General features: G+C 47.4%; 1 protein-coding gene across 1 annotated transcript in view; it reads right to left on the bottom strand.

Moving 5' to 3' along the window:
* The window catches only part of PLEKHD1 (pleckstrin homology and coiled-coil domain containing D1), a 49,563-nt gene extending 36,971 nt beyond the window's left edge, over positions 1-12,592 (bottom strand). The window contains exon 1 of the mRNA XM_090033228.1: positions 11,974-12,592. Coding sequence (XP_089889354.1) covers positions 11,974-12,122 — 149 coding nt within the window. The 5' untranslated portion in view covers positions 12,123-12,592. The remainder of the gene's footprint in view (positions 1-11,973) is intronic.
* Positions 12,593-15,813: the final 3,221 nt, after the last annotated feature.

Genomic DNA, 15,813 nt, shown 5'->3' with positions numbered 1-15,813 from the left:
AAAGAAGCCACGATACTATGTGGAAGCTGAGGTTCCCTCATTTTTAAGTACATTTTTCCAGCAGCGATGGTTAATGAAATTGGTTACTTAATGTCTGCAATGTATTCTGAAGACATAATGGACCAAGTTAAATCCTACCATTATCAAACTTTAAAATTGTCCCTGGTTCTTCAGTCTAGCAGGATTTTTTGGCAACAGTACAGTCCTAAATATACCAAGTCCTAGATGTCAGAACAGTGTGATTTTTACTCCCTAGAGATATACCAGGAAAACTAGGACAATGGCAGCATTATAAACAGGTCAGCTCTCAGGCTGCAGCACTTCTCACTTGTTCTGCTTCTAGGCATATTTACAGACTTCCCTTAGCTGTTTTATATTCTGGAGAATTTGGGGTGGAGAAAGATAACCGGTATGGTACAGGATAGTATGGAATGGAGAACTGGTGTGCAGAGCCAGTCAATGATGTACTGAGAGGAGGGGTTCAAGCTTAAATGAATATGTGTCTTCAAATCCTTTCTTCAGAACAGCACTCTGAAGATATACCAATATCACAGTGTCTCCATGGCCCAAAATACTACCCTGCTCCACGTGTGCTATCTCCCACATCAGAAGCAGCACAGCCATTTTTGTGTGGTGCTGCAGATGGGCTATTTATTTAGCACTGCCTCTCTCAGTTACAGTTTTTCTGTGCTAGTTAGCCCATCTCAAGCACCATGTGAATGTGAACACACTGCTTCCAGCTTGGGAGGCAGCATGTGCAGAACAGCACAGTGTGTTTAAGCATAACCCTCCTTGCATGGTAAGTTTGCAATGTAGACCTACCCTAAAGTTAGTTCTTGATGCAAGTCTGTTTACACACACACGCTGTTTTTAAGTGTCACTTTTAAAAATCATACCATAATTTTTCTACTATTCTAGGGCATATGAGAGTCCTACAGGCTGACATCCTCTGTTTATCCACACAGCTGGTACTGGAGCAGTAGGACCTTCTCCACAACACTCCAGCTCCTGCCTAACCCTTGACCTGGAAGGTCACTTGCAATGAGGAAAACAAAAGTCATGCTTGGGCTTAAAGATAGACTGACACCTGCCCCTAGGAATTGGATTGAAACCACCTCAACCGTATCCCTACAAACAGTCCTAACATGGTAACATCTGCTGACACTACCAGGGGACGTTAGGTAGTACACAGGTAGCTGACTGTCACATGTGTGGTCATTTCAGTGGGCTGTAGCCCACTCAGCTCCTCTCAGTTGCAGGATCAGAGCCACAGGCCAGATTCAAACAAAAGATATGAAAGCCCCTTCCTCCCTGTTCTACTCCCCCGAGTCCCCCATGAGTAACCACTTTGACTGTCCATGGTTTTTCTGAGGTGGCTGCTACCTGTGATGGCCATCCTGCTGGAAAAGGGAGGTTCTGTGCCAGCTCAGCAAAACTGAAATAAGGCTTGGTCTCAAGGGACATTAGCGCTCTGGGAAAAAGCAAGATTTGGCACTTTCTCCTAACTACTATGCCTCTTCCCATTAGCGTGTACAGCCCAGCAACAATATGGGACCCTTGCCCCTTTCACTTCTCCTTTCAAAAAGAGCCTTTTCTGGCTCTTCTAAGTAAATGCTGTCTCCTGGCAGAGGGTCCACATTCTTGCTCAAGGTCCTGGGAGGACTGGGGTCCTGGGCAGGGGTGTTTGTGCTTAGCATCTGGTAAAGGGATGGTCAGCCAGCTGGGAGAATCCATGAAACCACAGACAATGAGAAGGGGCTTCTATACATGTGCAGGGAGGCTGCTCCAATGAATTGTAATTCCAGCACATAACCAAGTCTGCTGGAGCGCAATAATTACTGCACTCCAGCAGACTCCAGTGTCACATGCATTAGCGTCCCCATGCTGAAAAAATGGTGGCATGGTGCTTTAAACTAAAGCTCGTTTGACAAGCTTTAGTTCAAAGCACCCCATTGCCATTTTTCAGTGCAGGAATGCTGAAAGAAGTGATGCTCCGGGCACTTTTAATTAGTGCGGCTCTCAGAGCTGTGAAAATAAAGCGTCCCCCTCCCCACTGCCCTGTTTCCCAGAGCACAGTTATAAATGCCCAATGTCCCCATCCTACAGGCTGTTAATATCTCCCCTGCTAAATGTTGTGGCAAGTCTCATGCATGCCAGTCATGGCTTCATTTCCCTTGATGTGTCCCTAACACTGTAGAAGGGACAGGTCTGAGTTGCTTGTTGAGCAATAATGGGAGGTGCAGGCAGCCTCAAAGTAGAGGGGATTCGCAAGCTCAGGGCAGCAGAAGACATCTTTCCAAAGCTGGCCCATACTCCAGCAGTCTCCTAGCTTGGTTTTTACTGGTCCAAAGTACTTTCAATATCCAAACACTGTCATTTCTGTAAATGTCATGTGTAAGCATCATGCCAGCCATGGCACCAGCAGTGTGAAGAGTAACAGATGGGGAGGTGAAAGGGGGAGGGGAGGAATGGGCTGCGCTGCCCTCACCGTCTCCCACTGCCAGCTGCTCCTACACTGGGCTGTGGCTATACCCTGCACCATGGCCCAGCTCAGACCACAGTTCTACCCCAGAGAGGACATAGGGTGGCAGGCAGTGTTGTCTGTACCCGTCCCATCCCTCTGACAGGTCATCATCAATGATCTGGATTCAGGAATCAGATGTGAACTGGCCAAGTTTGCAGATTATACCAAATTATGGGGGAGGGCAGTCACAATGCAGAACAGGCTGGGAATACAGACCAAGTTGGACACGCTCTCAAGGTGGGCTGACCAAAACCTGATGGCCTTTAGTGTAGAGAAGTGTAAGGTGCTGCACCTCAGTAGAAAAAACCTTCAACATACTTACAGGCTCGGCAGTGCTATGCTTGCTAGCACCATGACCAAAAGGCACTTGGGGGTCTTGATTGACCACAGGATGAATATGACCCACCAATGCAATGCTGTGGCTGGCAAAGCAAACCAAACTCTGGCATGCACCCACTGATGCATCTCAAGCAAAACCTGGGAAGTCATCCTCCCACTTTACTCAGCCCTGGTGAGACTGCAGCTGGAGTACTGCATCCAGTATTGGGCCCCCCACTTCAGGAGAGATGTGGAGAAGCTTGAGAGAGTCCAGAGGAGAGCCACTCATATGATCCAAGGCCTGGAGGCCTGACGGAGGCTGATGGACTTGTGACTTTTCAGTCTGGAAAAGGGAAGGCTCAGGGGGGACTTGGTGGCATCCTACAATTATATAAGAGGGGTACATCAGGACCTGGGAGAACAGCTGTTCACCAGAGTTCCCCAAGGGATAGCAAGGCCTAATGGCCATAAACTCCAGGAAGGCCAATTTAGACGAGGCATAAGAAAAAAGGGTTTTTATGGTGTGAGTGTTCACGGTCTGGAAGAAACTGCCCCCAGAGGTGGTGCAAGCACCTACTCTGGACTCTTTAAAAAAATTTTTGGATGCATTTCTTGCTGGGGTCACTTGGAGAAAATCATCAAGGAGCACATCTGTGGAGGGCTAGCTGGGCAGATCATGCTCAGGGGCAACCAGCATGGGTTCATCAAAGGCAGGTCCTGCCTCACTAACCTGGTTGCCTTTTAAGACCAGGTAACTAAATCCTTAGATGTTGGTGTCGCCGTGGATGTAGACTTTCTAGACTTTAATAAGGCCGTTGACACTGTCTCTCACCCCATTCTCATTAATAAATTAAGCGACTGTGGCACTGATGCCTACACAGTTGGATGGGTAAAAAAATGGCTGACAGGGCGTACCCAGAGAATAGTGGTGGATGGGTTGTACTCAACCTGGCAAGATGTGAGCAGTGGGGTACCCCAGGGATCAGTCCTCAGGCCCAGATTGTTTAACATTTTCATCAGTGACTTGGACGAGGGGGTGGAAAGCACACTGTGCAAATTTGCTGATGTCACTAAAACGTGGGGTGAGGTGGACACACTTGAAGGGAGAGAGAGGCTGCAACTAGATTTAGACAGACTACAAAAAGTGGGCAGATGAGACTAGGATGGGGTTCAGCGTAGACAAATGCAGGGTGCTGCACCTTGGGAGAAGGAATCCACAGCATACATACAGGCTGGGGAGTTCCCCTCTTGAAAGCACAAAGGCAGAATGGGATCTTGAAGTCATTATTGACTCCAAGATGAACATGAGCCGCCAATGCCAGACCGCAGCCAGCAAGGCCAGCCATACCTTGTCATGCATCCAAAGATGCATCTCAAGCCGGTCCAGAGAGGTGATACTCCCCTGCAACACTGGTCAGGCCGCAGTTGGAGTACTGCATCCAGCACTGGGCGCTGCACTTTAAAAAGGATGTGGCCAGCCTGGAGAGGGTTCAGAGGAGGGCCACCGGCTTGGTGAGAGGGCAGTAGGACAGGCCCTAGGAGGAGAGACTGAGGGTCCTGAACCTATTCAGCCTCAGCAAGAGAAGGCTGAGGTGGGACCTGGTGGCTGCCTACAAACTCATCAGGGGAGATCATTAGCAAATAGGAAGAGCCCTTTTCTCCCCAGCACCACCTGGGGTGACGAGGAACAATGGTAATAAGCTGATGAAGAATAGGTTTAGGTTAGAGATCAGGAGGCAATATTTTACAGTTAGGGTGGCCAGAATCTAGAACCAACTTCCCGGGGAAGTGGTCCTCACCCCTACCTTGGGCAAATTCAAAAAAGAGGATTATCACCTGTCTGGGGTCTTGTGAACGCAGCATTCATTCCTGCCTGTGGCAGGCAGTCAGGCTAGATGGTCTATTCAGGGTCCTCCTGACCCTAGCTACTATGAAACTACGATCCCAGCTGACTTGCCACCTATGGTAGAGGGGCTGGACCCAATGATCTCACGAGGTCTCTTCCAGCCCCTAATGTCTATGAAATCTATGAAATCATTGCCTCCCCGCATTCTCCCACAGACCTACCTCCAGGGAACTGTAGTAGCTGCTCTCGACGCTGCCTGGCTGCCACATGCATGTGTGCACATGCACATGCACATGGCACCCCCTGCCTGATCACTTTCCTCCTGCTCCCCCCAGCCCCAAGCAGCCCCTTGCAGGCTGGAACTCTGTCAGCTTTCAAGAAGAAACCCACAGTTTCCTACGTCTTTCTTTTTAAAAGGAGAACCCAGTTTTAAAGTTTGTTGATCCATTTTTAAATTGTTCATGACTTTCATATATTCTTGCAACTCACTTTTGCGTTGTGACCCACAGGTTGAGAAACACTCATCTCGTCCAGTACCCTGCCCAAGGCAGAATCCCCCCTGACTAAACCACCTTAGCCGAATGTCTGTCCAGCCTGCTCATGACAATTTCCATGGAGGTTTCACAACTTCTCTAGGTAGCCTGTTCCAGTAGACTGCCCTCATAGTCAGAGAGTTTGCCCTAATCTCCAAACTAAATTTCTCCTGCTGCATCCTGAGACTATTGCTCCTAGTCTTGTCCCTTAGGGCCACAGAAAAAAACCCAACTCCATCCTCTTGGTAATTGCCATTTAGATATATGAAGACTTATCAAATGCTCTCTCTCCCTCGCCTGCTTCAGCCATGGGACTCTTTAGCCTGGAAAAGCGTAGGCTCAGGGGTGATCTGATGGCCACCTATAAGTTTATCGGGGTGACCACCAGGATCTGGGGGAATGATTGTTCACCAGAGTGCCCCAAGGGATGATGAGGTTGAACGGTCACAAACTCCTGCAAGACCATTTCAGGCTGGACATAAGGAAGAATTTCTTTACTGTCCGAGCCCCCAAGGTCTGGAACAGTCTGCCAGCGGAGGTGGTTCAAGCACCTACATTGAACACCTTCAAGAGTAAATTGGATGCTTATTTTGCTGGGATCCTATGACCCCAGCTGATTTCCTGCCCTTGGGGCGGGGGGCTGGACTCGATGATCTCCCGAGGTCCCTTCCAGCCCTAATGTCTATGAAATCTATGAAATCTATGAAACAGCCCCACCCTCCAAAGTATCTGCAAATCCATCCAACTTGGTGTCATCTGCAAATTTGCTAAATGTGCATTCTACCCCATTGTCCAAATTATTAATGAAGATGTTGAATAGTACTGATCCCAGGATAGACCCCTAGGGAACCCCACTTAATACCTCCTCCCAGCTAGACATTAAGCCATTTATGACTGCTCATTGAGCATGATCCAACCAGGTATGTATCCTCCACCTTACAGGACTTTCATCTAGTCTGTACTGCCTTAGCTTGTTAATGAGGATGTCATGGGAGACTGTGTCAAAAACCTAGCACATCCACTGCTTCCCCAACCTCCCTTCCCTCCACATAGCCTGACACTTCATCATAGAAAGAAATTATGCTGGTCAGGCATGACTTGCTCTTGGTGACTCCATGCTGGCTTTTGCTGATCACCTTGTCTTCCTTAATGTGCTACATCATAATACATTCCTTGAAGACCTGCTCTGTGATCTTTCCAGGTACTGAGGTCAGGCTGACTGGTCTGTAAGTCCCCAAATGCTCCTTCTTTCCTGTCTTAAAGATGGACACTATGTATGCCTTTTTCCAATGATACAGTTTGGGCTTTAAGGTACAACACATTATAGTAAGAGGCTGGATTGAAATAGCCCTCATCTCTGATGCTGCTTCTCCTCAGCTTGCAAATTCTTTAGGTTTCCCTCTGCTTTGCACCCTGTGCAACTATTTATAGTTGAGAAAAGTGGGTGTAAATCATGGCTATTCTAATCTGTTGGAAATGGGAAAGCATCACTCTTCTTATGGAAATGGTTACTCAAGCAGCAGAAAATGGGTTCCAGTATCTCTCACCAGTGTTCACAGAGCCAAACCTTGTCTTTACACAGGCAAAGCTTCCATTCACTTCAGTGCAAGGTTAACCCAAGTCTGGACTATGGGACTCAATCCTTAGCTCCCCTCAACCTCTCCACTCTTCAATTCATTCAGTCAATAGCATGGAGTTTCTTTAAGCCAAGTATTACAATGTAGATGTTTAAGAGGACAGGAAGCTGGATTTCTTTATGACACTGGCAGATGGATTAGTTACTATTGATCTATATTCCCTTGGTTCCTCTATGCCATTGATAGTCCCATGGCAGAAAGGCATTTTCACTGTCACTGCTGAGATATGACTGATTGAGGGGGTGGAAGGACATTGTAGTGCACACACTTCTCCGAGTTTGGGAGAAGGCTATTGTAATAAAATGCTAGCTACTGGGGACTCATCCAGGAAACCATGTTTTCCTAGCTTGCTTAAGTTCAACAGCATTTGCTGACTGCTACAATGGGTGCCTTGATTCTGAACATCTCCCCTACCTGAGGATTTTTGAATACCTTCCTGACAGCCAGCTACAGAGGAGGTACTGTAGTAACAGCCCAGACTAGGTTAAAGGCAGCCATCATCAGCAGTCTAACACAGAGGGCCTTCATTTCTTAACCCTGAGTGTACCCTGCCGCTGCCTGGACCTAGATTCTATGGCAAGATCCCTGGCCTCTGCAGCTCTGGGTCTGCAGACTGGGAGTGTTGGGGTATTACCATTTAATTATGCAAACAGAGCTGGGGCTTGCACATGTAGAAGTTTGTAGCAGCAGGACTTTCAGTATCCCCTTCACACATACCATCCAGGCACCAGATCCATATCTACACACCGGGCCAGTAGCAGCCAACAGGAAACTGAAGGTATTGAGCCATTCTTTTCTCAGCTACACAATTTCTTAATGGCCTGAGCAAATCACTTTTTCTCTCATCGGTAATTCAGGCTTGATAACAACACTTCCCTGCATCAAGGAGGGCAATGAGGATAAACCAGTGTGACTGGCACTTGGGTACTATTGAGGTAAGTGCTATGAAAAACCTGAATCAGAATCCTTACCAGTCAAACATCACATACATAAGGCATGGCCAGCACTCCTCCATCCTTGGGTACCTGGGCTATGCTTTGCAAATCTTCAGTATAACACTACTTCCTGTTGCTTCTGTTTCCTGCCCGGGGCAGACTGGGGGGCAGGGCAGGGGAAGGTAGTGGTGCAGTTGCACCCCCTATGATTACTGCTCCACCCAAATTTAAAACCAACTGCCTGGGAGGGACAGCCACATTTCATCAGGTAGCACTGATAGGAGTCTATTGACTTCATGGCTCATTATCTTCTCCTTGATTCCTGTTTATCTATCTCCACTTCACAGGTGCTAATGATCCTCTATACTTTTTAATGGTCTTGATGTCTCACTATTCAAACTACCCTTTTTTCTGCAATGTTGCCATCTATTAGCCGTTCCTCTCTTCTGTTTTACAGTGCTGCAGACTGTTTCTCGCTCCAGCTATAAACCTGAGCTCAGGTGTCATAATATTAACTTGGGTGTAGAAATGACTGACAGCAAAGTACTGAGACCCTATCATGACGCTCAAGAAAGCTAGTTTTTGTTTTATAAATCTAAATAAGAGATGGACATTTAACTGTAATGGCTACAGGACTAATGATAGAATATCCTTTGTTTATACTTTGCCTAGTTTGTTGTGGGTTTTTTTTTTAACTTTATGTATACTCCAGCAAATTCATGCACATTTCAAAAGTTATATTTGATTTTTCATAGATTTCATAGACATTAGGGCTGGAAGAGACCTCAGCAGATCATGGAGTCCAGCCCCCTGCCCAAAGGGCAGGAAGTCAGCTGGAGTCATAGGATCTCAGCAAGATAAGCATCCAATTTACTCTTGAAGGTGTTCAATGTAGGTGCTTGAACCACCTCCGCTGGCAGACTGTTCCAGACCTTGGGGGCTCGGACAGTAAAGAAATTCTTCCTTATGTCCAGCCTGAAATGGTCTTGCAGGAGTTTATAACCATTTGACCTTGTCATCCCTTGGGGCGCTCTGGTGAACAATCGTTCCCCCAGATCCTGGTGGTCACCCCGATAAACTTATAGGTGGTCATCAGATCACCCCTGAGCCTGCGCCTTTCCATGCTAAAGAGCCCCTTGGCTCTCAGCCTGTCATGGTAAGATCTGTTTTCCTGACCTGGACAGGGGATCTCCCTCACTCGGACCTCCCTGTCCCGTAGAGGGGAGGGGTGTCCCCTGGGATTGATTTTTGCTTTGCTCTTAAGGGAAGGGTAGGAGATGGGGTGCTCAGGGTGCATTGTTTTGCATGCTATGCCTCTGGCAGTGAGCAAGAACTTCTATTTCCCAGCAAACTCCCTCTGCAGTCACAGAAAAAAAGAAAGAAAAAGAAAAGCAACTCTAGTTTTAGTGAAAGCTTTGCTTTGGAGGCCCAGCTGATGTACAAGAGCTGTCTTCAGGGAGAAGTTAGCTACAGCCTCATTAAGTCCTAGCCCTTGGCCATGTGTGTGACATGTGACATGCCAAGAGCCCTGGCAAGCATGCAGTAGGGTGGTAATAGGCTTTGATGCCTATCACTACACATTTTAAACGAGAGGCTTACTGGAGAGATGCAGCAGAGGCCACAAACAAGAGATGGGAAAGTCTGTGAAGCTTCCACATGTTACAGAACTTGAAGGGACCATAACAGGGGCATTTTCTGTTCCCTTCCCTTTCCTCATGCCTCCTCCCTGCTCAACACTGACCATCTGCCATTCTATTTTCCCTTTCCCCTGGGCTCTTGCCTTTCAAGCTCCCATTTCCTTCTGTGCCCCTTCTGCCTGCTTTGCTTCCAGGCTTCACCCTCACCTTTCCAAGAAACCGTCTCTCTACCCCCTTAGTTCCTCCTGCTTCCCCTTTGATCTTGGCCATCACTAAAGCAGACTCTTTACTCTGGACTCTTTACCCCAATTCCTTTCCTTTAAATCCCACTCTCCTCTTTTTTTATCCCTAATTAGTACCAGCCCTCTTCCCTTCTGTCTTCTCCCAGAGCTCTGAGTCCTTGCAATTGCAGCAAATATCCCACCCTCTTTCTGCCTTGAAAGGGTCTTCACCACCTCTTGCCACCTGCTACCACTAAAATATTTACAACTTGCTGAAGAAGAGGCGAATTCTAGGAATAGCTCAGTGTTAAATAAATAATGATATAGATGTCAGGCGGAGCTGGACAGCATGGTTGCAGGAAATCTTGATTAGGGAGAAACAAGCATTTTAAGAACTACTTATAATTTCCCCTGGAGGCCTAGCACTCAATTATCCTTTCTGGTCTCTTTCAGTGACACAGTCATATTTCTTTTCAAGTGTAATTCAATTAACAATTGCTTATGAACTGAGCAGCGGTTATATCACCACAAATTATCTCCTAGAAAAAAAAGCCACAGTTTGCAGAAAAAAATTAACAGCACAGATAAAAAGAAAGAGGTCTCGACATTGCCAGAGAGATGCCTCAATGTCAAATTGCTTTTTTCTGTAACAGTATTTCTGCAAGTTGAGCATGATGGTCAGTGGTGAATGCATGTGGATAGCAGATGGTTGCTATTCCTAGCTCAGGTTGTGTGTGTGCATGCTGCAGACGGCAGGTAGTGGAGGGAGACTGGAGGTAACTTGTACACGCTGTTTTGGCTGCTCAAACCAATCTAGGTGCAATAGTATGAAACTCCATGCAGGGTAAATAATCATACTGAGAAGCACTGCAGAACTCCATGCTACAACAGTTGGACTGTTTGAGGTACCCAGGCAAGGTTGTTTAAAGCAAACCTGGGTGTCTCTAGGGTATGCGCATCCCCTCAGATTTCTTGTGTGATCTTACAAGTGACTTAGCCTCTCAGCGCCTCAATTTCCCTTAGTGGTAAAATGGGATAATTAAAGACCTTTGCATTGTATAGTGCTGTTTAATCTGTGGGTATCAAACCCCTTTGCAAAAGGTGGGCAACTTATTAGCCCCATTTTACAGAAGACGACTCTGAAAAAAAATAGTAAAGTCACCTGCCCAAAGCCACCTGCAAATCACTGACCTAAACCCAGACCTAAACCATTAGATCACAAGTGGCCTAAGGTGCCACCCTACTGTAACTGACCTACTTTCCACCTGACCTCGGACTAACACTACTAACCACCTCAGTACCTAATAATAATGAAGCTTGCCTCCTGCAGGGGGGTGATGAGAGGCTTAATTTATCAGAGTTTGTAATGGCCTCAAATGGGAGGTGATAAAGAAGTACAAAACTGCCTCCTTACAAAAGTGTATGTATGCACAACAGCCACCCCTCATTGTTTGAAGGTCACTTGAAGAAACTTCTAAAAATGCAGTGAACTTTGCAAAGAAACAACATTAACTTTAAAAACCTCACCTTACCCCTAGCTTTTGTAGCAAAGTACACACTTTCATCCTTGATGATGCAGTAATGAGGGCACAGCCAAGCTACTGACTCCGTGACTATCACTGTGCAACACAGCATGGCTGCATGAAACTTGATGGCAATAGCAGGGATCCGGATACAGACCATCCTTCCCCACAGGAGAATCGCCTGCTGATGCTAGCAGTACAGTCTCTATGGCACACAGGGAAACAGTTCTAAAGCCCTTTCAGGAAACAAGAGGAAAACAGATGCACACACAGACATACTAGTCACTTCACTAAAATAATCTTGCATCTCATGTTCTCATAGAGCTTTACCACCACTGATAAATGAACTCTCACTACTCGGGGTCAAGAGAGACAAGCAGCCATTTCAGCTCCCACAGTCTTATCTCAATGTGAAGCTGTGAATAAGCAGATTGGTACCCAACACAGTCCTAAAGAGATGTGTATGTGGCAAAGGAGACAGGGGATGGTAGGACTAAATGAAAACAGGCAGACCTGCACTGTGCATAAAGCAGTGTGAGAAGGGGGTAATTATTGACAAAGGTTCACATTGCTAATCTAACTCAGACTTTAAATCTAACTCAGTCATAAGTCACCTTGCTTATGACTCCCTCCAGATCTGTCCAAACTCATCTGATATTACTTCGCTGCCCTACTGGTCATGCCCACAGAAGATCCACCTGCTTATCTAACCCACCTACACACCTGGAACTTGGCATTTTTTTTCCAGCTAGGAAGTCCCTCCATGACTGCAGCTGTTAAGAGTCCCATAGCTGCTTACCTCCTGGACCACTTGGCAGACTGCCTTCCAAAGGGTCTCTTCCAGAGCACTCCATACAGCTGCACTTTGGTGCTGATGTCCAGGGCATCCGAGTCTGCCTGCTCCATGGACGGAGAAGGGGACACAGAGTTGGATTTTGAAGTGAACATTCTCAGTGGATTTTATTCCCTCGGCTTTGCAGCTCAGGGAATCCAATTAAATGAAATGAACCAGAAGGACGGAACCAGCCACTCCAAGCGAGAGACAGAGAGAGAGTGAGGATATGGTTTAAATCAATTACTGGACTGCTCAGTGCTCAGTCAATAATTCTCTCCCTGATGCAGAGGGGATGAGAGGTTCCTCATTGTATATCACTTCCTGATGCATTAAAGAGAGAAAACATCCCAGTCCATGAGAAAGAAGACTGAAAAAACACACAGATCAGGAATACACAAGGACAGGGGATGAGGGGAAAGAAAAAGATAGGGGGGAGAGGGGAGAGAAAGAGGGAGAGCACTCAGAAATATCATGACATGCCAAATTATCTGCGTGTGAGCCAGTCTGTAAGGATGGATATTCTGCAGAACAGCTCAGGAGCCCTGGATGGAAGCCAGGGAGGGACGGAGGATGGAAAGTCTGCGAATTGCCAGGCTCCTGCGACACATACCCCAAAATCTTGTGCCTGTTTATGGATTCTTCTGATTGGCTGAGAGAGGTATGTGAGCAGAGTCAGTGTGACCTGGCTAGCTCCAATCAGACTTCCTCTGGCATTTGGAGGTTTTCCTCCTGTGCCAATCTGAAATCTCTTGGGTGAAGTTCCTGGGCAAGCTGCATTTTGAACGTGTACTGTCCATGCCACCAGTCTTGTTCATCCTTAAAGGGCCACTGGCAACAATAAAATCATGTGTTATAAAACTCAAACCTTCTGCCTCAACACTTTCTGCACACAAGCAGGGCAGGAGGGTTGCTATTCACTGACTCCTCACCCTTTCCTGGGTACCTTCTGTCTCTGCTTCTGCATACCTGTTGGTTTCCTCACCAAAGCGCACCAGCAAATTATAAGCTCCAGGTGAGCAGCAGTGCTCCATGCATCTTTTTCTACTAGGTCCCCAAAGAACAGCTCCCTCCTGGCTGCCTAAGCCATCACCCCCTCTTTCCTCCCACCCCCCATGAGCTCCTTCAGAAGACTTACATGTCCCACGATGCTCACAAAAAAGCAAACATCATCATTATCATACAGGGCAAGTTGCTGTACCCTGCAGCCAGTGTGCTCTGTTTCTGCCCTTGAGGCTGGTACATATTTAGGAAGGCACCAGCCAGGTTACCCATGGGCCACCAGAAGCTGGGAGGCATGGTCCCCTGTGTCATGGCCATGGGCAGTGAGCTTGTCTCTCCACTGCTGCCCCTAGGCTCCTCTCCCAGGCCCACTTCTGACACTGGACCCCTAGATCCACCCCAACCACTGCCAGACCCCTTGCTACTGTGGCTGTTACAGTGGCCATGGTAGCTGGTCTCATACCCCACTCTAAATCCAGCCCACAAAATACCCTGCAGTTCAAATCCAGCCCAGACTCCAAGTGAGTTAGACACCCTTGCCTTGGACAATGCAGACAGCCCATGGCCCACAAGCTCATCCACACTACCTTGTCCACAATGTAAGTCCCTGTGCACATTTCTCAGGCTGGCTACTGCTAAAGGACCTGTAGGCTCTGGGTGCATCCCCATCTGAGCTGCTACTTGGCTTCTCCCTGTGGCCAAGCTGCAGCATGGCTTCAGTACAATTGCTAGTTACAGGACTCAAAGCTAGGCCCTGAGATTCAAATTATCCACTGGCAACCCCACAGTTATGCCTTCTGGCCCCCTCCTATTATAAACCCCGGGGAATTTTTTGCGCATAAAATGTATGACTGCACATAATTGTCCATAATTTAACCTGGGTGGGCTCTGTGCCTCCACTTCCATGGGGCTCCCAGCACTCCAGCTGGGAGCCCCTTGTGGAGGCACTGAGTGCAGTGGCATGCGACTGGGCAGCTGGTAAGTGGGGAGGGGAGCTTCTGCCTGCAGGAAGGGGAGATAGGCCTGGGGTTTGTGGGTGGGTGTGGGCTCCCGTCACACCCCTGCCCCATAGTGCACAGCCCCATGGCTGGTGGAGGGCCCTTGGGGTGCTCATGGCCTCGGCAGGTACAGCCCCCCCAGCAGCGCATGGCTCCAGGTGCACATGGTGGCATGGGGCTGGCTAGCGTGTTGCCACATCCCTTCAACCCAGACTGGGCTGGCCCCATGACAGCACATTGTGTTTGCGGCACTGCAGGCGGGACCCGCTGCCCATCAGGCCAGGCCAGTAGTGCGCGACTCCATGCCTCCGTGCAAGGTTTCCCATTGGTGTGCTGGAAGCCCAACATGGAGGCACAGAGCCTCCCCCCACCCAACAGCATGTGGCTCCCAGCTACAGTGCCTCTAGCCCCACATGCTGACATGGAGCCAGCCTGGTCTGGTCCAAAGGCGAATGCCAGCAGCCAGGCCAGGCCAGCACCATGCTGCCACATGCAGCCACCAGGACTCTGTGCATAATTTTGAATTTTTCTGCATATACTTCCCTGAGCTGTACTTTTGGCCTTCTATTCCCCAGGAGCTGGACAATTCTTGGTTTTGCCTTGGGCAATGTTTAACCCTTCATTTGCTGCAGGGATCACTCTTGACCAGCAGCACATTTTGTAGAGGTTGTATGCATGCTGAGCCTTGCTTTGGCAAGCCAAGGATGTGGTCTTAATATGCAGCCAGCTGGCCAGATGAGTAGGCTTGCGTCTTAGTGAATATCTGGTGGCCTAACACCAAGCACTATGATTTGGGCTGTAACAGCAAGGACTTTCACCCCAAAAAGGTTGCTCTGAGGCAGCTTGCTCAGCTGCACCGTATCATGGTGCTAGGAGCTTATCAAACACCCTAAGGGATGGTATTGAAAGGCAAAGAATACCAACCAGAGGTTGACAAAATTCTAAAATGCTTGGTTCAGAGGTGATAGCTTTTATTAGACCAACTAAAAATTACAAAAAAAAATATTTCTTTGCAAGCTTTTGGGCACACACACCCTTTCTTGAGGCTGAGGAGAAATCAAAGATTGTAAAAGTCCTTTTAGGTAGAAAATAAATTCTATTTTGCACAGGAGAAGTTGAGGCTGGAAGTATATTCGCCCGAGTCTGTAAGAGTCCTTTTGTGTGAGTTGCTTTTTGATGTGCGGAAGTGTCAGATATCAGAAGCAGGTGGGGAGGTGTAAAAATCTTTCATTTTTATTTAGCAATGAAGTTTATTTTTCTAAAAATGGCTAAAATATGGTATTTTCCATGTCATCCAGAGAATAAAAAATAGCAAAAAAAAAATTCTGCTGGTCTAATAAAACGTATCCGAACCAAGAGTTCTGTATTTCTTTTTTTCTCAGACCAACACAGCTACATAATAGATCTCTGACACATGGAAAATACCATCTTTTGGAATAAACATCATTGCTAAAGGGAAGAGACTTGCAGGCATTGAAAGAAAGCCATACTTGATCACAGATGACTGCAGCCTCAGGTCTGGTCTGAGAAACATGATTCCACCCCAGCAGAGAGGTATTTGCTCAAGACCAGAGATCAGCAGGAAGATGCACCTGAAAAACATGAGCATGGCCAGAGGTGCAGAGAGTCCAAAACTTATGACCAGGTGTTTTCCCTAGAAAGACCTCAGATCACCTATACAGTGAAGTACAAATTATAAACAGCAATCTACCACCTGTGGGGTAGATTACAGAATCTGTCTACCATGCAGCACACTTTACCTAATGGTTTAAAAGGGTGAAAAGGAACAGGGCATACAACTAAAACT

The sequence above is a fragment of the Crocodylus siamensis genome, chromosome 2 (assembly GCF_052110815.1).
Source record: "Crocodylus siamensis isolate JL-2025a chromosome 2, ASM5211081v1, whole genome shotgun sequence".
In the NCBI taxonomy this organism is placed as follows: Eukaryota; Metazoa; Chordata; order Crocodylia; family Crocodylidae; genus Crocodylus; species Crocodylus siamensis.
Note: the sequence above shows the minus strand (reverse complement) of the source record. Positions and strands in the feature narration are given on the sequence as shown.